Source organism: Montipora foliosa, chromosome 4, assembly GCF_036669935.1.
Source record: "Montipora foliosa isolate CH-2021 chromosome 4, ASM3666993v2, whole genome shotgun sequence".
NCBI lineage: Eukaryota > Metazoa > Cnidaria > Anthozoa > Scleractinia > Acroporidae > Montipora > Montipora foliosa.
In genome coordinates, this window is record NC_090872.1 from 38,029,093 (window position 1) to 38,055,367 (window position 26,275).

The window sequence follows — 26,275 nt, forward strand, 5'->3', positions numbered from 1 at the left end:
TTGGGCTTAAACTAGCCAACATGACCACTCAAAATCAACCTCAGAAGAAGGCAAGGAGATCAGATTTTCTGTGTTTTATTCTTATATCATTCCATTGGCTAAAATAGTGCCACTTTTGTCAACAGATCAAAATTTTGCAACTTCTGCGGGCGATTCAAGCTGAGCAGCTTTCGAAACTACAACAAAAATATCAGCAAGAACAAGAACTACTAGAAGACGTCAGGTTTGCCTTTGAGTGTTTGAGCTTGATGCTTCAACCTTCAAAGAGTTCGCTAAAATGTAATCTTTTGTTTTTTTTTCCGTTTTGTTTTAATAGAAACTATACAAAACAACGATCGACAATCGAAAGAGAATATTCCCAGGTAGAAACAATTGAACTTTCCTTTCTTGAATTTATGATCTTAAACGGCCTCTCTGGAGGACGTAAAAAAATGGGGTGTATTTTGAATAAGCGAGGGTTATGTTAAACTTTATAATTTGGGTTTTATGATCGATCTAGTACAATCGAACAACCGAAGCACGAATACCAAGCCAGCCCGGAGCACTCACGTACTTGATCTTTTTGTGTATTGTGAAGAACGAGTCAAAATATGCAAAGAAGTAGCCGGCATAATTGCTTGTAGCGCTCACCGGATCTGGATAACATCGATAGTTTTGCTTTGAACGGTGCCTTACATTCTCTTGATGGTTACTAATTATAAAATTAATTTTCTTTGTTCTCGACTGGGTCAATAATCGTTGAACATTTAATTTGAAACCTTAGTTTGTTGTCAGCGCTGTATATCTACATCTGCATCTACATGTTCCAGCACTCGGCAAAGTCCCTTTTGACTTATGGCTGTTTCTGCTTAGCTGTAGGTGGCCTCGTACACCGCTCAAGCTTTTTTAGATACATCACTGCCAAGCTAGGCCACTTCTGGCGCGTGGATATTTTGCGAGTTGCTTGGTTTTTTTCTGATTCCACTACAAAAAAAGTTTTATTTTGCTTCAATTTTATTTTGTAATTTTATTTAAAAAAAGGATCATCTGTCCCTCAGGGTGTGTGCATGCTGCGAACAATGTAAACATCACAAAAAGGGGGCCAAATGTCCTTTATTTGATTGGGTAAACAAAAATTAATGATGAGTGACAAGCAATGACAAGCTATATTCTCAGGTTTTGCATCCTGTTGAAAACGATTTATTTCATTGAAAAACTCCGGTTCTGTCCATATTTGCTCTGTTCTAAACCAGTCAAACTGGGACACTTCAGTGTATTACCATCCCATATTGTGCACGTTCTCTTGACCAAATATGGTAAAATGGTATAATAGTGGAATAATAAAGTAAGGGTAAAGGTTATCGTTACTTTTAGGTTATGATAAATGCAGCTGTTTATCTTTACTTTAGGAGCAATGTTTAGGGGACACTTTGTGAAGTTAATTGTCTGTATTCCGAGGGTGAGGCTAAATTGCGTGGGTGGGTGGGTCGTGGGTCGTGGAAGTGGGTCGTGGGTGGTGGTTTGAAGATACATATAGATTACTTCATGGTTGGTGTGTGCGTACGATTTGTATTCACGAGTTGTGAAGGATCGCGTAAATGAACGAGTGAGCGAAACGAACAAGTGAGTTTAACGATCCTTTCACAACGAGTGAGTAATAAAAATTGTACAAACAAGCCAATCATGAAGTAATTTGTTTATTATATAAGTACAGAGATCATGAAGTTAACGAGGTAAGTGTTAATGGTGAGGCTATCAAACCACCGATCGTGAACAAAAGCCCTAAACAAATAGCAAAATATTTTTCAAATAAAAGAAATCTTTAGCCCTTCCTTACCTCGCTTGAGCGCTTTTAAAACTTTTTTAAGATCTTCTGAAGTATTTTTGTGGAGAAAACTAAGCAATAAAAGACCAAAAACTTTGAAAACCATACACCAGTCGGCCGCCATGTTTACAAATCTGTGCACAGGCCACCCGCTTCAAAGTTCAACATCATATTAGCCAATAAAAAGGCTGATACGACAATTTTCACTAGTGAAAATAACAATATAGCCAATCAGAGCGTCGATACATCGTTTTTCACTAGTGACAAAAATCGTATGACCAATCAGCTGGCTTCTCTAGCGCAAAGAGACTAGTTTTATCTCGATCCTTTTTGGAGTGTAAATCTCGGTATGTATCTCAGTGCTCGGTCCAAATTTGTGTTAGGTCTTAGGTCTTGTCTGTTTTGAGAATTGCCAGTTGTTGATTAAAAAAAGTGTTAGGATTAGGTTAGGGTTAGGGATCCACGACCCACAACCCATGACCCATGACCCACGACCCACCCACCCACCCACGCCGATTAGACACTCTCGTATTCCGAGACACTAATGATGTTGAAGTTGGGAAGAAGAGCAAGTGGACGCTTTGTGATGCTTATTGAAATCAGCATGAATCTAATTAGGGTCAATTCTGGACATATCTGAAGCATACTACATCACTTCTGTAATTAAAGATAAAGAAAAACAAGACTGTAAGAAAACCCATTACACGTTGAAAAAGACATCAGCTAGGGCTGTTAGGCATATCAATGGTAAACCCTGGGAGTCAATGCAATGGGTTAAGACCTTAAATTGGTATTCTTTTAAAAGATCTTTACTACCATGAGCTTTCAAAAAATGTTGACCAATTGCCAAATTTTTGTGTTAAGCAATGCATTGGTAAAGGTGTCGGGCTGTATACCCAACATAATATGCATCGCACAGATCTAGATCGCATTTAATAGAATAAACAGTGCACATTACTGATTCACAACTGATGGCTTGATTTCTTTGGGTTTAAGATCTTGCCCCAATTTGTTTCTCACAAAAACCGGTTGTACTGTAACACCAATCTTATGACTAAGATCGCGTAATTGTTTCTGGACTGCATTGGCAGCCCCTTACATCTTTGAATGGAAGAGTAATTCTCATATTGCTTCTGAAAACAGAGCATTAAGTAACACCAGTGTTAGTGGCACAGTGATTGGTTCACTCAATTTGGTTATCAGCTCATATATCATATGACCTAATATCATGGAAACTCTGTCAAGTGTTGCCAAGTTGGAAACTGATTGGCTTTAATTTCCAAGTGTCCAAGCGTCCAGAATTTAATGAAAATTTAATATATACACTAATAATTGTATTATTACATTCACACTTGTTGGATACTAGACTGGTGGTAGCCAAAAAGGCCTCATTGGCTATTTACCATCTCATAACCAATGCACGCTCATGGCATTATAATAATAATAATTGTTAATTACAGTAAAACTATAATTGTATTTCCTGAGGGGCTGTGGCCGAGTGATTTGGTGCCTACCTTGAGATCCGGAGACCTTGAGTTCAAGATCCAATTTGACCCCTTTACACTGAAATTGTTTCTGGTTCTCCCTGGTTCAACATATCATCCAGCTGTGTGTCTTAGCACTGGTTTTTTCCTTGTTAAGTAGCATTTTTAGAAGGCTTGTCTTTTCTGTTGTATCATTAATATGTTTTTTTACTCACCCCTATGGTGAGGGGTTAATTATCATTAATTATTGTTGAACTGTTGTTAGGGTTGCTCAAGGACTGTTTCAAGCACTCCTTTATTCTGGCTATGTGTGTGCATGCAAATCTAGGGTTTGAGCTAAGATAAAATTTTTACATTTAGTTTGTTGTTTTGTTATTGTTATGTCGTTACATATATATATATGGTCACTCCTTTCTTAAAATCACATTTTCTCTACATGTTCAAACAAAATAAGCCATTTTCATGGAAAAAAGCTTTCTCTGGTTAAACATTTTATATACCGTATTTACCCATGTATAAGTCGACCTTTTATATATGGCCTCAAAAGAAGCTCCAAAAATCGCCCTCGACTTATACACGGGTCAAAGATTTTGAGCCAAGTTCCAGCTAAGTAATTTATTTAAAATTAACATAATAATGTTGTCTTGGGCATAACGAACGCAGTGGACAAAAGCTGACGCAAAAGACTTCAAAATGAACGACAAAAGACTTCAAAACGAATGCAAGCAATTCCAGTTGAAATGAAAAAGGATTTGTCCAACTTTAAAGGTTGAAGATACTCACAAGCACAAATATGAAATAGACACTGGAAATTTTCGTTTTCCAAAGGCGGAAAGCTCTAAAAGGCATTTCTGTTTCTTCGAATAAAACACGATCGTTCAACGGCTTAGTAACCTGACGCAATACCTCGTGTTTGCGTGCAAACATCGTCACTGGTGTTGTGTGAAAATGCTGGTTGGTAATGAATGTTTTTTATTCTTTATACAAACCTGGCAGATTTAAATGTTAACCCTAACCCTAACCCTAACCCAGACTAAAGCCTGTAAAAACTAAGATCGAAATGCGCGAGATGGAAATAATAATATATACAAAATGGAAGTGTGAAAAAAATTGTAAAAGCAATATGAGGGAAAAATGTGCTAATCTAAAAGAATAGAGTATTGTTTTGGCAAAGGCTTGGAGTTATTGTCGGCTTCATTAGTATTAGCGGTGTGCCAAGATTCCAAAGTTTTTCGGATGCGAAAGCTTCCCTTGTCAATTACTCTTGCTGGCATTGTTGAAATCAATAGTCAAAGAGTGATTGTTACGCCAAGCGTGAGCTGCAATATTAGAGCCTGTTTTACATAGTTTTACATTACGAATGTGTTTTTTTTTTCCTCGTTGAAAAACACCTTCCAGTCTCATTAATGTAGCTCCAGGAACAATCGGCGCGAGGGATTACATCTTTAGTTAGTTTTTAACGGCTTTAGTCTGGAAGCCGAAAGCTTACATTTTTATAATAAAATTTTTAACCAGAGAACACTTTTTTACATGAATAAAGTCTCCAAAACCTGGTTACTCTACTTCTATTTTTAAAATAAGCCATGTTCGTTTTTTTTAATGGTTCATGGGTAGTTTATTAATCAAACAATCTTGAAAACTCTTGATCACAAAATTCTCTTTTTTTTTCATTCTGTTGTGTTTCTAGGCTTTGCAAAAACTCAATGCCTATTTTCTTCCAAAGAAAGAGTTTTCGACTGATGATTCAACAGGTGAAAATGGAAACAGGTATCAATTTGATTGATTGGAACTTGCATTCAAGAAGGTTTTTATCAGGCTTAGAAGGGCTTGACCATAACTCATGTTCTTAAACTGATTATAGAAATGATTTTCATTGCTGAGATATAATAATTATTGCTTTGCCTTTAGAGAACGTTCTTCAGGATTTTGCTCTTGAAATTTTTAGCTCAGCCAAACCATTCCATTGGCCAGATATTGAGCTTGTGACAGGCATTGGTCTGCTGATGGGCTTCTTTTTAAATGACTTGACAAACTGCAAGATGCTTTGCAAATTGTTTCGAGACTCAGGAATGTAACATGATTAATATATCCTTTAGTGGATGGAGCCAACCCATTCACAGGCTTAGCTGTAGAGGGAGTTGTTTGAGATTTTTATGTTATTAAGGACGGTGCCTACTATTGTTATTTCGCATTGGTTCTGTGCATCTCGAGATACTCGAATTTCCTATTGTTAGTGCTTAATACAGGGATATTTTTCCGCGGTTCAAAACTATGCGGAGAAAGCAGAACTGAGCAAGTGATCTCAGTATCCAAAAAGGAAATTGGGGGCAACCTTGCATTTTTCAGAGATAATTGAATGAGCTTCAATTTTTTGCTTTGTATTTGAAAACTTTTTACAAATATTGTTGATTAATTATCTTCGAAAAATGCATGGTTACCGCCAATTTTCTTTTCAGATTTCAATAACACTTGTTAAGATCTGCTTTTCCCGCATATTCAGTAAACCGCGCAAAAATACCTTTGAATTAGTAGGCATTGTCCTTAAATTGCACAGAAGAACCATACTTACAGAGCACCCAATGGTAAACTCTTTTTTTTTTTTTTTTTGGTAAAAAAATAAATTTCAAAGCCATAGCTAAGCATGTATTTTGACTTTGGGTTTTTCTATTGTTACAGTAGCAATTCAATATTGTAAATTCTTCAAACCATAGTAGCATCATTTGAACTTTGTCTGGTTTTAGTCTTATTGCTTTAAATACACATAGCTATGTTGTCCCTGTAACCATAAGTTGGAAAATTGGACTGTAGAGAATAATCTTTCATGCTTTATTCTTATTCATTTACATTCTTAAGTATTCGAAACTGTTGTCTGAGTACTTTTCTTGTGTCAGACTCATTTGCTCAGGCCCTCTTTGATGAAATGTTTGCCTGTAAAGCTAATTTGGCAATTATTTTGTTCTCTGTAGAACCCCTCAGGATGTGTGGAAATCTGTACTTGAAGAAGCAGAGAAGAAGGCCAAAAAACACTTGGCCATATCAGAAGAACTTCAAGGGCAAATGGCAGAGAGTATGAAAACACTAAAGTTAAACAAAACACAAGCTTTCAAGAAGGTGGCGTAAATTGTGTATACCTAGTAATGATTCAAACAAATAATGGGTAAGCATCAAGTGTGCAGTGGTTTCAATAAGGAGTTTAAGAAACCACAACGACTAATTTAATTATAAGTTTGAGCTATCATGATTCTATCTTGTTTATGTTGCACAATTGGGCGAAGTATCCTATGTCAGGTTCTGGATTGTTAAAGTGAAAAAAGAAAGAATTACCGTTGTTTGTCCATGTTGTCGTCAAAACCTTAAATTTTGTCATTTCAAGTTGTAGTTTTTCACAAGTATGGGAGAGAAATGTACAAAACTGTGTTCTGCACATGCAGCATGTTCATTTTTTCCTCTTTTAACCAATAACATTTCTTCTTTATGGCGTTGCCATTGCCGTAGTTGTTGTCATTTCTTAAACCCCCTAATAAGCACTGACAGGTGGCAAAAAGAGTCAGCTACTTCACTGAGAGAAGTTGGCTGCCTTTTTCCCCTAAATTGAAGTAATTAGAGACAAAGTCGTTCAAGCATAATATTTAAATTCATTTTGACCATGACAATAGGAGGTTATTGTACTCCAACAAGCCTCGAACTTCACATTTTATTGAAAGTGTTGAACATAGTTAAAATTTTTCAGACTAGTTTGTTTTTACTGTCCTTTGTGTTAAAGACATTATCATGATCTGAAACAAAGGAAAGTAAAAAACAAACTACATGTAGTCTCAAAAATTTATAACTACAACATATGCACTTCTCATTACACTCTAATCAGTGAAGTCTGCTCAAATATAAGTGCTACACGGCCAACGTTTGCAAAAAACGTAATCCTTTCTTGTACATGTAGTTGTACATGTTCATTGCCGTGACATTTACATCTTCAGTTCTCAGGGCCTGCTCCTGTCTGACCTTGTAGCTCAGTCGGTAGAGCAGCGGTGATCTAACCCGTGGTCGTGGGTTCAATTCCCACCCTGGTCAGGGTTTTTCTGTGTCCTTGTGTCGACACATTTCCATCAGTAGGGCTAACGCTCACATGGTTCAAATGGGGTTGAAAACTAGCACTTCACATTACACTCTAATCAGTTAAGTCATATGCATTATTAGTCTAAGACAGATGTGAAGTTTCCTATTTTGGTGCTTTCCAATAACATATTTCAGTAGATGTTTGATGGCAATTCATGTAGTGAAGAGATGCAAGCAAAGTAATGTTACCAAGAAAAGGGCTACTAGTGGATGAAAACACAGAGAAAAACAGAAAGATTAACTCCCTTCTCATTTGTGTGTGATGGGACTTGCAACAGGTCGTTTCATAAGGAGAAGCTGGGCTTTTTTTGCAGGGTGTTGACAAAATACTTCAAAAAGGCATTAATAATTCAGGAGCAAAACAGGCTATCAGGTCATTAATAAAACGTCTTGTCCATGAGCTTTATAACTGATAAAACAATCCTTATTTGAAGTCTTTATATTGAAGCATACAAATAAGGCATAGTAAATGTATTTATCTTTTTATCAAGTTTAAAAACATTCAGCTACGCCTTGTGGTTTCAAACTCGCTAAAACACCAAGCTACTCCTTTTTTAAACATTACTTGTAACCATATGTACGTGTACCCCAAGCTCACGGAGTATCGTTGTTGCATTACATAAATTTTATGAGGGTTTGTATCGCGAATTTAGCAATCGTTATTTTAGTATTTCTGGCCGTTTCAGCGCGATTCTAGGGAGTTAGTTGTTTAGTTCTACCGTTTCTCTCTCATAATTACCCGGTATATATAATTCCCCATGGTTGGCTACTTGCTGGCGGCAGTCTCGCATATCCATTGAAGCAAATCAACCATAAATTCACTCCGAACGCTCAGGTCGCCTCCTCTAACTACATGTAATTCCTTTCTCTATCCGACAAAAACAGCAGCGGTGCGGGAATTTCAGCTCGCTAATCTAACGGCTCCCTTCCATCAAAGACTGTCGGCGATGCTTGGCCATTAAGTTCCGTGCACAGCCATCAGAAAACACCTTACCTACTGGGCCCAAGGTTCAAATTTGTTACACACTGGGTGGGCAACGATGTCAGTGACAGGTACACTGTAAAACAAACTGAATGTTTGTTTTATTTGGGAAACATCTTCATAATGCATCAGCATTTCCCTGAGCTTTGTCTGTATCTGTGTGACAGCTCAGTGCTTTCCTGAGAAGGGCCTCACGTTGTACCTGTCACTGAGACTTAAGCCTTGTCGCCCACCCTGTGTGTAACAAATTTGAACCTTGGGCCCGGTCGGTAAGGTGTTTTTCAACGGTTTTGTGTATGGAACTTCCGAACCAAGCATGTTGCTGAGGGCAAAATCAGCCCACTTCGGCAAGTTTCATTTCCTTTCCATGAAAGTTTGTCTGATATAAAGATTGAATATGTAGCAGCACTATCATCCTTGGTCTCAGTGGAATTTCGGGTCGATTTGAGCTGTTTGGAAAGAATTTACAGCAGCTTGTATTTCCGACTGCTTTATTGGAGTTTCCAACCTTGAAAATAAATAAGGAGAGAGAAAACAGCAAACACTGATAAGGTATCAAGAAGACAAAGTACATGTAAGGCATCTTTGTTCGATTCATTTTCTTTATTTCGACTCCTAGACACGTTTGCAAATTCCCATACAAACGCTTATTATTTTAATTGATTGTGATGCTCAAATTACATTGTTAGCTTGGGGTACCTGTGATGTAACCATTTTGAGATAGCTCCTTTAAATTAAGAAAAAAACAACTCCATCAGTGCCTTTTTATTTTATAAAATGTGCCACTCGCTCTTACTTGAGTGCTCATGCAACGGGTCTGAGGCAAGACTGTAAAATTTAATTGAATCAACTTGAAAGATGCAGAGTGGTAAATCCAGGTGTAACAGTCTCAAGATCATGCCATGTATGTGATTTTCCTATTTTATCACTGGTTTGATAAGGGGTATTGTCTCTTTAACAGTGTGAAGAGCTTACAAAGAAAATCCACGAAGAGGTTTTTGAAACAGTCCGTGAGTTATCAAAGGTAAGATTTATCAGCATAATTTCTAGGTTAAGCTGGGCATTTCAGATTTATCGTGATGGTGAGGTGGAAGTTACGTGCAGAAAAGATAACATACAGTGTAGCTTGAAGACTTACCGGTAGTGTTTCAGAAAGGAAGGGGGTCTCGGGTCAAAAACCCTACAAGGTCAGTTACACAAATTAACAGAAAATTTATGATGGTTTGGTGGGAGTTGTGGAAGTTTGACCTGCTGAAATTCCTTGTTGACACCCTGCCTTACAAAGTTATCTAGAACCCTGCTACCTACCAGATCAGCCTGGGGCCATTCTCGTACCCAGAGTCCTCAGGCTTCTTGGTCAGCGGGTGAGCGCCCGGAGAGACTCTGGGATAATCGACTTGAACTATATTTTTGATTGGCCGCTTTGCATAACAATGGCAGTCCGACAGGAAGCCTCAGAATTTGGAGGGAGATTCAAAATCTAAAACTAGTTTCAGTACTGTTTGATTTTTTCTACCAGAAATATATAGATCATATAAATAATAAAACGACGAGGTTTGAATTATGTCTTACACCACACGGGAATTTTTCCACGCTGCTAAAAAGTGATTACTGTTGCTGCTGCAAAAGTACCGTGGGGAAACATTACATCAGTCTCTTTGAGGAGAAATCCGTGGAATAAGGTCTTGTCGAAGCCATTCAGAATTACGGAAACATCAAATTGTAGTAGAAGAGGACATTTGTGTCGTTGCCACAAAAAACTTGTCGATCGTGTTGCTTGCACGTTGGCATTCTGAACGATGGAATGTACACTGAAACACTAAAAATTAATACACTTACCGAAAGCGTCAGAGATTTCATCTTCATTTGCTCTTACAGAAAGCCAATGAACATTTCTCCAGTTTCTTTGTGTGTAATGCTAAAATTCTTGTTTCTCGAACACTTTCAACCCGCCTTTTCTACTGTTTACGGTTTTCTCTTTTCTGTTTCTGTTGAAACTCAAGCATACTTAATAAGACCGGAACCCACGTTTTCTGGGAAAATGGAGTCGATTATCCCAGAGTCTCTCTGGGCGCTCATCCGCTGACCAAGAAGCCAGAGTAACCCCCCCCCCCCCCAAAAAAAAAAAAAATGCAGAGCACATCCGAGATCTAGCCCAAACTTGGCCCACTTACGACAACAAAGTTCAGGAAGTGGTCCCTGCCCACATTGGTGAGAGGCAAGTTCTATTACCATCTGAAATTCCTACATTGTACTCTTCTACAACAGTGGGAATTCCTAAGTATTGGCCCCACCCAACAGCGTTCTGTTACAATGTAACTGTAGTAGTGAACACGTGGGAAGTGGTTTTTCTTCTGATAGGAGTATTTGCGCATACATTTATTAATGGTATTAAGGCAAAACTCCTTCTTTGCAGGCAAAGAAAGGTTATGAGGACTTGGAAAAATTGGCCCAGGCTGCACGTGAACAAGCAGCAGATGCAGAAGACAAGTATGTAATAGAAATATGGATATCTTTTATTCCTCCATCATGAATCTCTGTTAACTTCCTTAAATACTGTCTCAAACTTGTTGATTATTATGCTATCATCAGTAAAAGAAGAAAAAGCATCACTGTATGAATGGAAACCTTTGCTTAAGACGTAGCAAATGTTTTTATATTGGTACCTGTATGTTCACTATTGTTATGAATTTTACACAAGGGTGTATTTAGAAAGCTATGGAACAGCATCTGTTTGGATTCTCTACATGAAATTGTAGGGAGCGGAGAAGTTTAGGGACTGGAAACTCATACTAGAGTTCAACCTGAATTTGCTCCCGTGGATCCTCTTAAACAGGGATAGCGCTTGAATTTGTCATTGTGGGTCCTGGGACCCACATGTCTTCCCAAATTGGGGTCCCTGGCACTTTTGGTGGGTTCAAATATTTTCAGCACCCTCCTAAAGAAAAAGTTTACACAAAAGACTGGTGGCAAATAAAATATTTTGACCTCAATATTAACTTGTCTTGATTATTGTTGCTTTTGTCTCACAACTCTAACTTAACACATCATATAGCTACAGTTCTTGGTATGGGCAATCAAAGATGGGCAAAGCAGTGTCATTTTTAAGGCTGACATTCGTGCAATGAAGCTGCCCTTTAAAGATTTATTTGTTCGTTGGAAATTTTTGCATCCAGTAGTGAAAGCATTTTTCTTTAAAATGTTTCATTTGCTTTTGTCTGGTGACACATGCCCCAGTTCAATGCAGTGAGAAATCAATATGGCAGACAGGCATGCTGAAAGTGGTTTCCAATGTCCTTCTCTGCTAAATCCAATTTGGTGATTCTTCTGACCATATTGCCGTGCAGTTTTGCTTTGTTTGTCAAAGGGGTTTAGTTCTTTTACCAAGTGTCCCGTGTCCCGGGATGCATTAAGATATTGAAAATGCATCTTACGGATACTTTTTGTGTAAAAATGAATGGTTTCTGACTGTGTTAACATGACTGCTGATTAAGAGCTGTGCAGTTATAAATGTAGCTGACCGCTTTCCTTATAAAATGTCAACATGTTACATGTACCTTTCAAAAACTTATGGGATGAATACTGTAGTTGGGAACAAACACTTTGGCCAACATTTAATGTGAAATATAATAGTTTTATGCTCTGTTTAGTGACTTCAACCCTTTGACGTCCAAACCGGCCTAAACCGGCCAGACTGAGTATTTTACTCTGTCTAACGCCAGGCGATTTTACTCGTTAATGGGGAGTTACACTTGGTCTAAATTCAAAAGATAATTGCAGTTTACTGTCAGATTGTCATGTATTAACCTTCAATTATATTGGTTCTTGAGAGACAAATCCATTGGCCAGGAATAGTACAGTAGTCTCAGAGCGCCTGATTAGTGTCCCAAAGTAATTAAGTGTTTTTTTTTCCAGTTTAATTAATGACCTACATATGTAGCTTCCATTATTCTCATGTTGCTTACAAGTTTATCATCAGAACTGGGAATAAATATTGAAAGGTCATATTGTAAATTTGACCTCTTTCAGCAGCAATCATTAAGAAAAAAATTAGGTCAATTATCATCATCAGGACCTTCAAAAGAATCTTGTTTACCCATTGACTCCTCAAATGCCCTAGGATGCCCCCCCTCCCCCCCTCCCATTGGTGAATAAGCTGAAAGGTTTCTTTGAGCCAGTTAGATCAGCTGGCTGCTGCCATGTTAGCAACATCACACACACATGACGGAATAATGAAGGGGGGAGGTTTTGTTTCCATCTGCATTTTTTTGCTTTTTCTACTTTCCCTTCGTTGTTTATATCACGATGGAGAATATCTAAAGCCGCTCATAACAGTTCAGTGCTTCTACAGGTCGGGGGAGTTATTTTGAGTTTGGCTTTCGGAGCAATTCGGAGATAAAAAGTCGGTTTTACGTTGATCTACATTGCCAACTCCACAGAATTGCTGTTGATTACCAATAATTTGTCTTGCTGGTGTTGGAATGACACCATCTCATCATAGCAATGATTGTTTGGTGTATATGCGGGCTAATTATCCTATATTCTTCAGGCCAGGCGGGCGTTTTATAATTTACTTTATTGATGAGAATAGCACTGACCATAAAAGGTCAACAACTCCTTGCTAAGAAAGAGGAGTTGTTGTTTCCAAATTATGAGGACAAGTCAAAGCTAGCCAATGACATTGGTGGTTTTTTCATGTGAAAGATATATAGAATTCGTTCTGATATTGATGCCGTGGACATCAATCTATGTGTGTGCAATGCGCTACCTCCTGATCAAAAAGTAGATGCTGCGCATGCTTTTCATTCCTTTCAACCTCTCTTGGTAAACGACATCTCTGTGCTCATCCATAAGTCTGCTAAGAAGTCCAGCCGTTGGACCCGATGCCTACTTCTGTGGTTGTTGGCTGCCTTGACGTGCTGTTGCCAGTTATTTCATAAATTGTAAATCTTTCGCTATCATGTGGCCATTTCTCTGAGGAATGGAAAGAAGCTCTGGTTTCTCTGATCCTTAAGAAACCTGGCTTAGACCTGACGCACTTGAATGACCTCCGCCCTGTCAGTAACTTGCACTTTACATCAAAACTGACAGAACGTGCTTTTTTCAACCAAATTCACAGTCACATGAGTGGATTCGCTCTTTATCCAACCGTACAATCCGCTTACCGAAAGGGTCACAACACAGAAACAGCGCAACTGAAGGTACAGAATGACATTCTCATGAATATGAATTGCAAGCATGTAACCCTTCTAGTCCTTCTAGATTTGAGTGCAGTGTTTGACACTGTTGACCACAACATCCTGCCTCCTTATCTTCAGTCAAGTATCGGCGTCAATGGCACTGCCTGAATTGGTTTACGTCTTTTCTTAACAACAGGTTGCAATGAGTCTTGCTAAATGGCTGTACATCTGACAGTTTTAGGCTTCCTTATGGTGTCTCGCAAGGATCGTGTTTGGACCCACTGTTGTTTACAATTTACTCCAGAAAACTCTTTGAAGTCATCAATTACCATCTACCACACGCTTATGCTGATGATACTCAGCTTTACCTGTCGTTTAGTCCTGAATAAGCTCAAACTTAATGATGACAAAACTGAGTTCATGTTGATTGGTACAAAATAGCAACTTTCCAAAGTAGAATAATATTGATAGCCATACCGTAGGAAGCATTGACGTTGCTCCTGTCACAGTGGCAAGAAATTTACGGACATGGTTTGATTCTAACCTGAATCTCCAGGAACAGATCCATTAAACTTGCAAATCTGTGTTTTTCCATTAAATTTTGTACAATATTCGACGTATCTGAAAGTATCTGTCTAATGTTCCTCGCTACAGTCACATAAGATCAGTACTATGTTTGTTGCATTGGCTTCCTGTCAAATTTGACATTGATTTTACTGGTTACTTGATTGATCTGATTGCTAACAAAGAACAGCCGCGCTATAATCTCCCTTCAGCTAGAGGTCTTATCTTTAAGTATCCCAGGCTATGACTGAAAAAGACTTAAGCGGATCATGCTTTTTCATCTGCTGCCCCTAATTTATGGAACAATCTGCCCCTTCACATCCGTCTTGAGGACAATATTATTTTGAACATTTTAAATCTTTACTTAAAAACGCATCTTTTTAGACTAACTTTTGAAATGTAATGTTTTTTAACATATTACGTAATAAGTTTTTAGTGTTTCTATTTTTATTTAATTCTTAGCGTTGTTTACTTTTTAGTCTTAAAATTATTATGCTGATTTTAGCATTTATTTACTATTTACATTTAAAGCATCAGTTGTTACGTGCTTTTGATCATATTTGCGTGGAAAGGTGCATTATATATTTATTATTATTATTATTATTATTATTATTATTATTATTATTATTATTATCCCTGAGGAGTACTTTGCTTTTACAGTGTGGATTTCAGTGTCCTTGCTTGTAAATTTGTTGTTACATTGATCCACTGTAATTGGCTAGGCTGTAGTGGTCTCCCTGCCTAATAATCCTATGTTTACAAACATTGTATTCAAATTAGGCGAAGCTAAATAAAGAAATAAATAAATAATGCTATAGACCCATGTGAATTGGCATCCCTTATTATTCTTTTAATTTTTATGATATCTGTAAGAAAGCTAACGTTCCTCTTTTTAACCCCTTTAGGCTAAAGAAGAAGAATGTCAAGTTTTTCCAATCAAAGACGTCACTTGAAAAAAATGCAATGAAGGTATGGCTATACTGTAATTCCTGGCTTTATAAACTTTTTAAAGAAGGAAAAAAATAAAGTGAAGTATTCAGCAATTTTTTTATGGAATCTTGATCCAAGAAATTGGTGAACATTCGAAATGCCAGCCGTTCCTTCTTCCTTTCCCTCTATTTTCTTTTTTGTCTGTGTCTTAAACGGAAAACGATTTTTGCATTTGTTTCTGTCTGCATTGTTGTTGAAAGTGGGCCTAATGCTTACATTCCTCTACCCTACAGAGCTCTGATAGACTTGAAATCTGTGAAAGACGGACAGCAACGGCTAGAAATGAATACTTTCTGTCTCTAGCTGCAGCTAATGCTCACATGACAAGATACTTCTGTAAAGAGTTGCAGGAAATCATGACGGTAAGTAAATATAATGACATTTAATGATGGGTATTTTTGTATGCATAACCACATTAACAAGTGGCATCGTTATATGCCACTCTTGCAAAAACAACCTTTCGGTGATGGTTCTCTGTTGATTGGCCAAATCCATTGGGTACTGTTTATGGTACTGGAGGCATTGGAAAAAAGTAATTGGGAGAATTTCTTCCAAGTTGTTGGAAGCATTTGGAAAAACAACACATCACAAAAAAATTGACAAAGGCTGTAAAGATATTCTTAACAATACATTGACAAGCTGTTGGGAATGCTTGTTTTAGAAAAAATTATAACAACTAACCAGCCTTGTTTCGAGTTGACTTCCATCAAACAGTTTTGCATCAAAATGACCGTAGAGCATCATTATCTTTGCTTTGTGTTTGTTTGTTTGTTTGTTTGTTGGAAGAAGGTAGAGAAGTCGCTTTCTCTGCTAGAAATGAAACATTCTGAATTAAACACTCAATGAACTGGCAGTGCACTTCTACCAATCTGGTGTACATGTACAATGTATGTTATTACTTGTGGTGGATGTGGACAGAACCAGGAGTGGTGCGTCAAGACAGGAGAGATGCTCCGAACAAGGGCAACAGAAGTGTTTGCAATAACTATAGGGACAATCTTCTCCAGAGCAGCATAGGCAAGTTTACTCTTTGCCCAAGCCATGCTTGTACTCCTCCAAAAGCTGGCTGAACGAGTATCCCCAAGTCCCAGTGGAGCTTGCGAGCAGAACCTTCAACAGTGGACATGATCTGTTCCCTTTGTCAACTCAAGGAGAAGTTCAGTGAACGTCAGATGCCCCCAAACATCACCTTCATCAATCTCACAAGACATTGGTTGGACCTGGTCAGCAGGGACAGGCTTTTTAGTATCAGTCTGAAAATCTGATGCCCCCAAAGTCACAGAACTTGTACAGGTCATTCCATGGTGACATAAGGCAACAATCCAACACATGGGCAGTGGTGTGTCCCAAAGCCATATTTATACTGATGGAACCAGATTGTTATTTAGCTCCTATTAACTGAGCAGCAGGTCTGTATGGGAGAATCTTGACAGAGGTTGGGAGGACAGACAGAACCCAGTGAAATCTGTACACAAGACTGAGGTTGAGATTCTCCCTTACAGATTCACTAAGCTTGGTCAATAAGATGTTTATTATATGGCGAACAAGAACAATGCGTGTAATGTAACTGGTTTGTACGAACTGACAATTTGCTTTTGAACGGTAATAAGTGGCGATGAGCTGATCTTAATTCTGCCAAAGTTTCCTGGACCTCCTTTTTCTTCTCATCATGCTTTTTGGAAGAAAATACTCAATAGTTTTGCATTTTAGTTGGCAACTTTTTCACGGCAAAACATTACCGGTCTAGATGCCAGTCTAGATGGGAAAATCTAGACCGCAGTCAATATCGATTTTAGCCAATCAAATTCGTGAATTTGGTAGTTCCCAGTCCTTGTGAGACAAAACCACATAATAAAAACAAATAATACACAACAAAATTCACTCCGCTATGCTCCTTTAGTAACCCCATACTTTGTGTATGGTGCCCTGAAGTGTACTTTGCAAACACTACATGCAGGATATCCAAACCCTTCAACATTAAGAGTGGCATGCTTTAGTGGTTCAAATCTCTAGCAGATTGGCAGTGATCAATGGTAAACAGCCTTTGAAACATTTATCAGTGCATGAGAGAGGTTTGCTACTCACAAGTTCAATTGTAATACATTTAACAACATGCACTCCTTTGAGTCAAACCTCACTACTTGTATGGATTCCTTGGAAATAATGAACTAAGTATTGAATGTACAAATGTATGGTAATTCTAAGAGGCACAAGTACCCTCAGGACGGCTTTCACCATTCGCATCTCTACCATGAGCAAAAAATTTTTACTTTCCTGTATTAATCCTGTATTAATATAATACACACCAACAGCTACATGACTTGTATACACGGTCTATTGTTAATGTGTATGACACACAATGTTCTGACATCCGGGATTAAAAAGCTCTATCCATGGGCATGCAATACTGATATTCCTCCTTGATAGTATCATAATTTATTTATGTTAATAATTTATTTCAATTTCATTACATCAAATTTACCACATTACAATAAAATTTACAATAACAATAAAATTGTAAATTTTATTGTAATGTGGCAAATGATGAAATATTTAAGAATTAAATGATTGAACTTATGGTTATATACACGACAAGGAAACCTAAAAGAAACCAGGAGGCTTATACAAGGTTAGCTTTCCTTTCAAAACAGAAAGAGTTGATGCAATACGAACAAAAAGTTGGACTTGATCAACTCGGATCGCTCACCTCAGATTGAGCGAAAAACAGTTTTGCGAGCCAAAACTATTTGACGTTTTGCCCTGATTTCACCAAGGTTGGCTTAAAGATTAGGGCTAGCTAAGTGTGATCTTTTGGGCCTTACACTTTTTACATACCTTGATTCAAGGTGAACAATCCCAGTTGATGTGGTCCGACTTTTGTACCTGCCTGATGTTTAGGTACTGGTGTGACACCAGAGTTGGATCGAAGAGGAAATAAAAGAAAGGAAAGGAAGAAGTCAATAGTTGTTGATTAAGAAATGTTTCAGTTTGCATTTAACGGACATTGGAGTTGGGGTATTTTAAATTTTGGAACTAAGGGTATTTAAAATTTTAGGGCCTGGAAAGGATATAGAATACTGCCTTATGATTGTCCTGCAGAAAGGCAGCTGAAAAAAAGGAAGCGTGCCTTGTGTTACAGTTTGTATAACTATGAATATTATTATTAATGGAGAAAAAAAGAGTCAAAATTTGAAGGTATGGAATTGCCTTGAAAGTCCCTTTATTATATGTTTTGCCCATTTGGACTTCTTTAGCAATACTGTACAAGATAATGAATACAGTGTACTTGGAATAAAAATATGTAAAACTAGTCTAGTAAATACACATGATAGATATTTACCATAAAACAAACCTAAAGGTAAAATACATGTTAAAAAGAGAAATATAAAGCGGTAATAGGCAGCTAAATGGGTGTTGATTGAGACGATAACTAAGCTGAAAAAACTAACATAGGTTGCACTTTTATTTTGTATATTTTTTGTTGATTGTAGGCTTCCTGGAAAGTAGCTTTTAGATAAAGTGTAGTGCCTTTAATGTAGAGACTTTGTACTGGCATAATGGGAGATGAGCTGTACAACCATTTGGAGGGGAAAATCTACTACCTGAGGAACAGAAGGGTTGCAGAAGAAAGTTCAGAGGCACAAAAGACCAGCTATTAATTGTAATTGATAAGATGGTTATTAGAAATTGTAAGAGAAGACAAACTGGGCTTGGGATGGCATGGGTTGACTACAAAAAGGCCTATGACATGATCCCACATTCATGGATCATCAAATGCTTGTAGATGTTTGGAGCAGCGACAAATATGATCATTTTATTGGAAAAAAGTATGGCCCAGTGGAGAACGGAGTTAATGGCAGGAGGACAGACCTTGGGTATTGTTAATATAAGAAGGGGAATTTTCCAGGTTGGATAGGTTAACCCCACTGTTATTTGTTGTGTCCCTTATTCCTTTGTCCATGGTATTGAGGCAAGTGAAGATTGGATATGACCTGGCAAATAGGATTTAAAATATACATGGAAAGAATGAGAAGCAAGTAGACACCCTGGTAAATACTGTCCGTATCTTCAGTAAAGACATTGGAATGGAGTTTGGAATTGGCAAATGTGCTGTACTAATTGTGAAACAGAGAAAAGCGTGTGCATGTGAAGATATTGTTTTACCAGATGCCCAAGTCATCAGAGGGCTTGAAGAAGGTGATGGGTACAAATTTCTAGGAGTACTGGAGGCAGATAATGTGAAGCATAATGAAATGAAACAGTCAATATCGAAAATTTTGAGGAAGATCAGAAAGATTCTTAAATCAAAGTTGAATAGTGAAAATAATGTGAGTGCAATTAATTCAAAAGCAGTTTCATTGGCACGATATGGGGCAGGTATTATCAGATGGAGTAAAGATGATTAAAAGGGCATTGGACAGAAAAACAAAGAAGCTGTTAACTATTTATAGATCGCTTCATCCTCAAGCAGATGTAGACAAGCTGTTATGTCAAGAGATCACAGGAAGGCAGAGGCTTAATTAGTGTTGAAGATTGTGTGAACATTGAGGTTGGTAGTTTCTATCAGTATGTGGTCAACAGCCCTGAAAGGCTGCTTGTGGCAACAAAAAGTGAAAATGTCTTTGATGAAGGAGTGGAGAAGAAGAGTGTAAGTCAAAGAAGGTTAAGCAGTTATAGAGAAAAGACACTACATGGGCAGAATGTAAGGGGCACTGAAGAAGTTAGAGACCTGCGGACATGGGATTGGCTGAAAAGAGGTATTTTGAAGAAAGAGACTGAAAGCCTTTTAACTGCTGCACAAGATCAGACCCTTTGGACGAATTACATCAGAAACGTGATTGACAAGCAAGATGTTTCACCAATTTGTAACCAAAAACTTGATGATGTGAGTTACTAAGGGTGCTTTCCTTTCCTTTTGTCAGAACTGGCCAGCCAGACTGCTCAGCGGTTTGCAAAGAAAATGCAACAATTTGAAGGAACACTTACATGATATCCCTAGTATTCTTTTGCAGGAGTATAATGTCCTCCTTGACTAGGAGGACATAGGTTTAGTAACTATATTATTAGTCAGGTAACCAATTATAGTAATTTTAATTAGCCAGCAATCTTGCTCTTAATAGACCCTGTCCTCGAGCTTAAAATGTTTGCTTTAAATTTGTTGAAAAAATCTGCTATTATGTTGTTACTAGTCCTTAGATGGAGACTTTTTTGATAAGATGAGAGGATACTTTACTACCCTTGGTCAGCTGGAAGTTGATGCATCCAGGAATGCCATGGCTGGATTTGAATCAGTTGTATCACAAGCTAACTCTGTAGGTGGATATTGATTCAGAATAAGCGTTGCATTGATGGGTTTCACAAGAAAATTTCAATATAGTTATAATAAAAAAAATTGTCTTTCTAGTCTAAAGAAAGGAGTTACAAGTTTTGCGACTTTTTCCATCAACTTTAAGAATAAAAAATCAGCAAAATTTATCATAGGCAATGGTGCATATCGCTATGGTGATGTCCGTGTAATGTCATTTTTAAGAAGACACAATTGTTCTCTGTTTACGGCAATCTGTGAATGGATAAAGTGGTCTATACAGTATGTAAAATTCATATTAAATCACCGTAAACCACATATTATTTTTTTTAGTTTTATTGCAACCACTATAATGTCATGGTGACGTCAGGTTGTGCGAGATTAATGTTTAGTATTAAATGGTAATCAAAGTTAACTTAGGTTGTGTTCTATTGGGAGCAACCATTTTAGGTTTAATAGTTGGGTTTTTTGGTTTTCTACTGGGAAAAAACCATTTTCGGTTGGTTTGGTTGATCAACTTTTTCAACTGGCATTTATCAAGCTACAGTTGTAGGTTAAAACAGTTGAAAAAGCATGGGTAGCAACCGCTGAGGTTTATGCTGGCTTTTCAAAGTTGGCCACAGGCTCCAGCCATGTTGTTTTCCCTCAACTTGTCAACATGAAGAAGTCTGGTAATGACTATTCCCAGGAGTTACTGCGTTTCAATGGAAATTGGTTGGAAAAGTGTTCTATTGGGAAACCTCAACCGCTTCAACCTGAACTAGTTGTGGTTGAAACAGTTGATCCCAATACAACACGACCTATGTGTAAGTTTGCCAGTAATTTTGCATAAATCTTATATTTTAATATTAAAGAATTCAGCTTTGTATAAAGACTTCTTGCCTACAGTACTTTTGAAATAAGTGTCGCTAATTCGGGGTTCGTTAAAGCTACTGCATTTTAAAGTTAAGTATAACCATATATTCTTGCCTACAGTACTTTTAAAATAAGTACATGTATTGCTAATTCTGGATTCATTAAAGCTACTGCGTTTTAAAGTTACTGTAAGTATAACCATATTGTGTGATAATTTAAGTTCATATTTTTTCAAAGTGGTTTATTCATTTTTGTCTGATTTTCCATTTGTTTGCATTGCAGATATGCAGGGACATTTCTCTCCAGTTATTTCTCTCCAAGAACAAAGTGTTTTCAGAAGTTGTCCAGTATGACTTCGAGCCCTGTAGAAATGATAAAGTAACTAAATAATAATAATAATATTTTTAATTTTTCTTCCATGCCTTGCAAATTAAATTGGATGCCTTGAAGAGCAGTCTTTAACTTCTTTTGCTTACAAAAAGATGCTGCAGTAACTGAAGATTTATCTTCTTTTAGGTCAGGAAAGTAACAACAGAACACAGTGCAGGTCTCTCACTCAATAAAGAAGCAAGAAAACTAGCCATGAAACTTACCAAGGATCAAATGACAATAAAAACAAAATCCAAACAACTACAAAGTGTCAAAACTGTAAGTCCATACACCAGTAATGACAGTTATGCAACTTAAATCCTGGGATCAATCTTCTTTCTAATGAGTGGCCATGGTGTGATGTGGTCCTCTGTGTCTGTGACAATGAAAGACACCCGGCAGGGAGATGTCCTTTTACTTATCAAGTGTCAAAGTCCCACTTCTAAGTAGCTCCCAATATCGGATTTTTGTTTTCTCCAGCCCATATTATTTTTGGGATACATACCAGTGCCTGTCTTTCTCCCTTGGGGACAGCAAGAAAAGGGTTGGTTGGTTGATAATGGTATACAATGTAGAATTTATACGAAATTCACAATCAAGTCTTGTCTTGGCTGGCACTTCACTATCTCTATCTTAGAAGATAAAGGTAAAGAAAGGTACACCTTATTTAACGTCGGAAGTTCCTTTACTCTTTAGAGAGTACTCTCCCAGGAAGCCGACGGTGCGCTCATTTTACCCCCCTCTTTCCATCAGTGCTCCGTTTTAAGGGTATTTAAAGCTACATAGGCTACACTGAAAGGAAAGAAGTCGAAACAAGGATGTGAGATCCAGGGATCGAACTTGGGACCTCTTGCACCAAGGCCGCGCACTAACCAACTGTGCCACCCTTGCTCCAAAAAAGGAGTGTAATGCAATCCATGAAGTATTTTTTTCAGTTGTCAAGTCTCTGGCTATGATTTTGTGACAATTTTTAACTCATGTGAGTCAAAATGATGTTTCGTGATAAAAATAGGCTACGGTTCTCTTTAAACGTTAAATTACTTTGGAGATATGAGACCGTGCAGTGGAATTTGACAAAAAGAGATTAAATACTTACTAATAGCTACTTATAAAAACCTTATCCTTTTCCATCTTACTACTTCCCTTTTTCTTCTATAATTTTCCAAGTATCCTTTTATTTTTCTTCCCTATTGTCTGACGTAGGTGGCCAGAGGTAAATGTTACTGATTGTTGCACCATCATTGTAACAATTATAGCTATGAGTGTTTGTTTTTTTTTTTCAGGGTGAAGAATCGCCATCTGCAGTCTCCACAGCTGGGGATGCTGGTAACCAGGAATCTGAACAGAATCCAGAAGCTCTGAAGGAAAGCATCAGACTTGCTGAGGTTTGTTTTTCAGTTACTGATACATAAAATTTTAATGTTAATGGTTCTAGAAAAGTCAGCATTTGCCTTCTTTCAGGGGTGTTTGCTTCAGGCAAATAGTGAATTTTGCCCACAGTGAAGGTCAGGTGTGAGAGGAGAACTTCCAGGAAAGGTTTCTTATTTTGAAAGGTGCAGAGGGAGTGACTGTATAATTATGTCCTCCATACACAGAATGTTATCAAGCCTATATGGCACTAACCAAATGTCAGTTTGGCATGTGTTTAAAGGAGCACCAAAGAGCAGTATTCCTTTGTAAAAAAGGAAAACTTAGCTTTGTCAGAACATGCTTCCCAACCCAACCATACCATTTGGTGGTCAGCAGGCTTTTAGCCAGGCGGCCGTCCAGCCGTCCAAATGACGGCCAGTTCTCAGAAATGGGAGATTTTCGACGGCCTGTTTTGGGCGGCCATTTACGAGCTTCTGTGCTTAATGTAACAAAACAGTGTCTATAAATTAATAAAACTTACATTTCTTTTTGCTCTCAAGAGTTGTTTTAGTATTTTTCTTCTATATTAACACTTTTTTAGCGAGTTTCCTTTCTGTTTTGATCAATTGAATCAAAGTTGAGCGAAGCGATTTCACAGGCAAAGCCACTGTTCAGTGATATTGACGTACCAAGTCGTCCCCAGGCTACTTTGCCGGCTGCTATAAATAAATACGCACGTTGGTGATTATTTATGAGGATATGAGTCAAAGATCATGCGCCTTCCAACTCGGTAAGACGATCTCACGGCTGCAAATGTTATTGTAATCGCTTGATTGTATTCTGCTCTGTTCAAGCGAAATCTGGCGGGCATTACAACAAAATAGCCATTTAGTGCAATAACATGTCCAATCATCGTAATATTGCTTTAGGAATACTAATAGTAGGTGAATAGTTAAAGATTGTAGTACCAGAATGCAGTTCGACCAACAAAGCCACGCATATCTGTTCTTTCGTGTAAATCATGGCTTGACAACTTCAAATTTTAATCACTCTTCATAACAACTGGAGTTCCTATCTCAAATATAATTCAATGTTAAACAAGGTAAGTTGAGGAAAGGATAGCTGAGTAAAATTATCAAAGAAAAACAGCGGTTTAATAGGTAAATTGAAAGACGTTTACAGCTGTCAGAATCGCGGAAATCGCTTCAATTTTTCAAAATTTTCTGGGGGAGCATGCCCCCAGACCCCACTAGGAGCATGGCGCCGCATGGCGCCACAGGCGCCATGCTATGTGGGCCTTTGGCCCACATAAAATTTGGACTCCCACTTTCAAAATCCTGGCTAAAAGCCTGGTGGTCAGTAATTAAAAAATTATCACCACCAACTGGCAGTGCCATCAACGTCTTTGATTGGAAGCTTGGCACGTTAATTCCACCCATGCTTCTTTGAACTGTGATGACAGCAGTCTTCTACCTCACCTATTTAATTACACTTCATTAATAAGAAATGACACTAAGTAGTGAGCGTGTAAAAATAATGACCCATGTAACAGCCTTAGATCACCCCTGAAGAAGATGCTGGGCAGGCATTTCAAACTGTCTGGTCATTCAAGAATCATATCATTCTTTTAAGTTGTATTCATTTTAAGCCAGAGTAGTGTGAAACTATGTTTAAGCCTAAACATGCTTCTATTGTCTTTAAATGTCTTTATCATAAAACAGTTTTCCAAATTAACTGACAATGATGCTACTGCTGATGATAACAATAAAAATTACTGTTGTGGCCTGGGATCTTCAAAAGTTCAAAAGATCTAACCTGTGAATAAATACCTCTTACTAACCTCGTTTTCTCGGTCCGTACTGTAAGTTACGGACCAAGTTTTTTCCAGTTGATTTATGGCCCAAGCGCGAAGCGCGCAGGCCATAAATCAACGGGAAAAAACGAGGATCCGTAACTTACAATACGGACTGAGGAAACGAGGTTAGTAAGATATTTATTATATCTCTGAGGTTAATCCGGCGTGCGGGCAAGGAAACTAGTCAAAGTCAAGCGGAAGGTTCAACTGCCACAAAGACTGCCGTGCCAAAATTCCAAAAACTAAATCTTCTTGGCTGTTAACTTTGAAATAGTTGCTTGCAAGATTCAAACAGTTTTCAGTACAAGTTTATGCAACAGAAATGACATGAAAAACTCGCTAGATGATGTTTTATCGAAATTTAAATTTAGCGGACTGTACAGCAGGCCGTACTGTAGAATATGGCCCGCTAATTTAGCCAATTACAGCGCGCGTACTATCTGAGAGATAGAATAAATGCTATTATTGTATACAAAGCAGGGGATAACATTGGAGGCACGCCCTGACTGGCTACTCAAACTCCGAATATCCTTTGCTATTCACCTCTGAGCAACTTGCATGAGATTTGTGCCCAAAAATATTGTAATCTTTGCAGGAATAAAGGAGTTAAAATTCGACTTTTTGTGCTACATATTATTGCACTGTGTTAGTTCAATAGTTTACTAAAACAAGTACATGTATTCACCTCAGTGTTGGTCACAGCTCAGTAAATATCCACCACTAGTACTAGCCACCTCAAACAGCTGGGTATAATATTGAGTAAAATATGAAATAATAGAAATGTCCTTTGAGACACTTTTTGAAGAATATAAACTAACCTGTTATCCTGTGTTCCAGACAAACAAGCTGAAGACAGAAGCATGTTTAGAAGTGTTGCGTGAAGCTGGAGGTAGGGTTTGTGTGACATCATGTATCATGTATATCTAAGTTCTAATGGTGTAATCATTATTTTAATATTACTAACAAAAAGACAGTCAGAATAAATGCAGCATAATGATTTTTATTACCGGTAGTAATTAAAAGAAAATAATTTGATAACTTACAACTGTGTGAACTCAGAACTGTTGTTCATATACATAACATCTAACAGAGCAAAATTTCAATCTTATGTGTAACTGGACACAATAGTGTAGCTCTAGAGTAATCTGCAAGTTGATTATTTGTGAACTTGCTAATTCAATATATGTACTAGTATCCGAATATACCTGACAATTTATAAAGATAATAAAAGAGAAGAGCAGGCTAGAATTTTTGTCCTTGGGTGTTGAGGATATTTCTCATTCATAACCATGCAATCAAAAGTATACCCAAAATACCAGGAACTGGTCAGCATATAAATCAAAACGATTCATGGCCTATGTTTTGCTATTTCGCACCATCTCAGTCTAATGTTTCTTTTAATTGACACTTACATGTAATGTGAG

General features: G+C 37.7%; 1 protein-coding gene across 1 annotated transcript in view; it reads left to right on the forward strand.

Annotated features, from left to right (window-relative positions):
- LOC138000749 (F-BAR and double SH3 domains protein 2-like) overlaps positions 1-26,275 on the forward strand; it is a 36,945-nt gene that overhangs the window by 68 nt on the left and 10,602 nt on the right. Inside the window, exons 1-14 of the mRNA XM_068847379.1 lie at positions 1-50; positions 126-223; positions 317-362; positions 4,976-5,055; positions 6,255-6,399; positions 9,345-9,407; positions 10,800-10,873; positions 15,033-15,096; positions 15,351-15,479; positions 20,307-20,429; positions 21,560-21,655; positions 21,794-21,925; positions 22,930-23,031; positions 25,689-25,740. The exon at positions 1-50 is cut by the window's left edge and continues 68 nt beyond it. Of these exons, the coding sequence (XP_068703480.1) occupies positions 21-50; positions 126-223; positions 317-362; positions 4,976-5,055; positions 6,255-6,399; positions 9,345-9,407; positions 10,800-10,873; positions 15,033-15,096; positions 15,351-15,479; positions 20,307-20,429; positions 21,560-21,655; positions 21,794-21,925; positions 22,930-23,031; positions 25,689-25,740 (1,234 nt within the window). The 5' untranslated portion in view covers positions 1-20. The remainder of the gene's footprint in view (positions 51-125; positions 224-316; positions 363-4,975; positions 5,056-6,254; positions 6,400-9,344; positions 9,408-10,799; positions 10,874-15,032; positions 15,097-15,350; positions 15,480-20,306; positions 20,430-21,559; positions 21,656-21,793; positions 21,926-22,929; positions 23,032-25,688; positions 25,741-26,275) is intronic.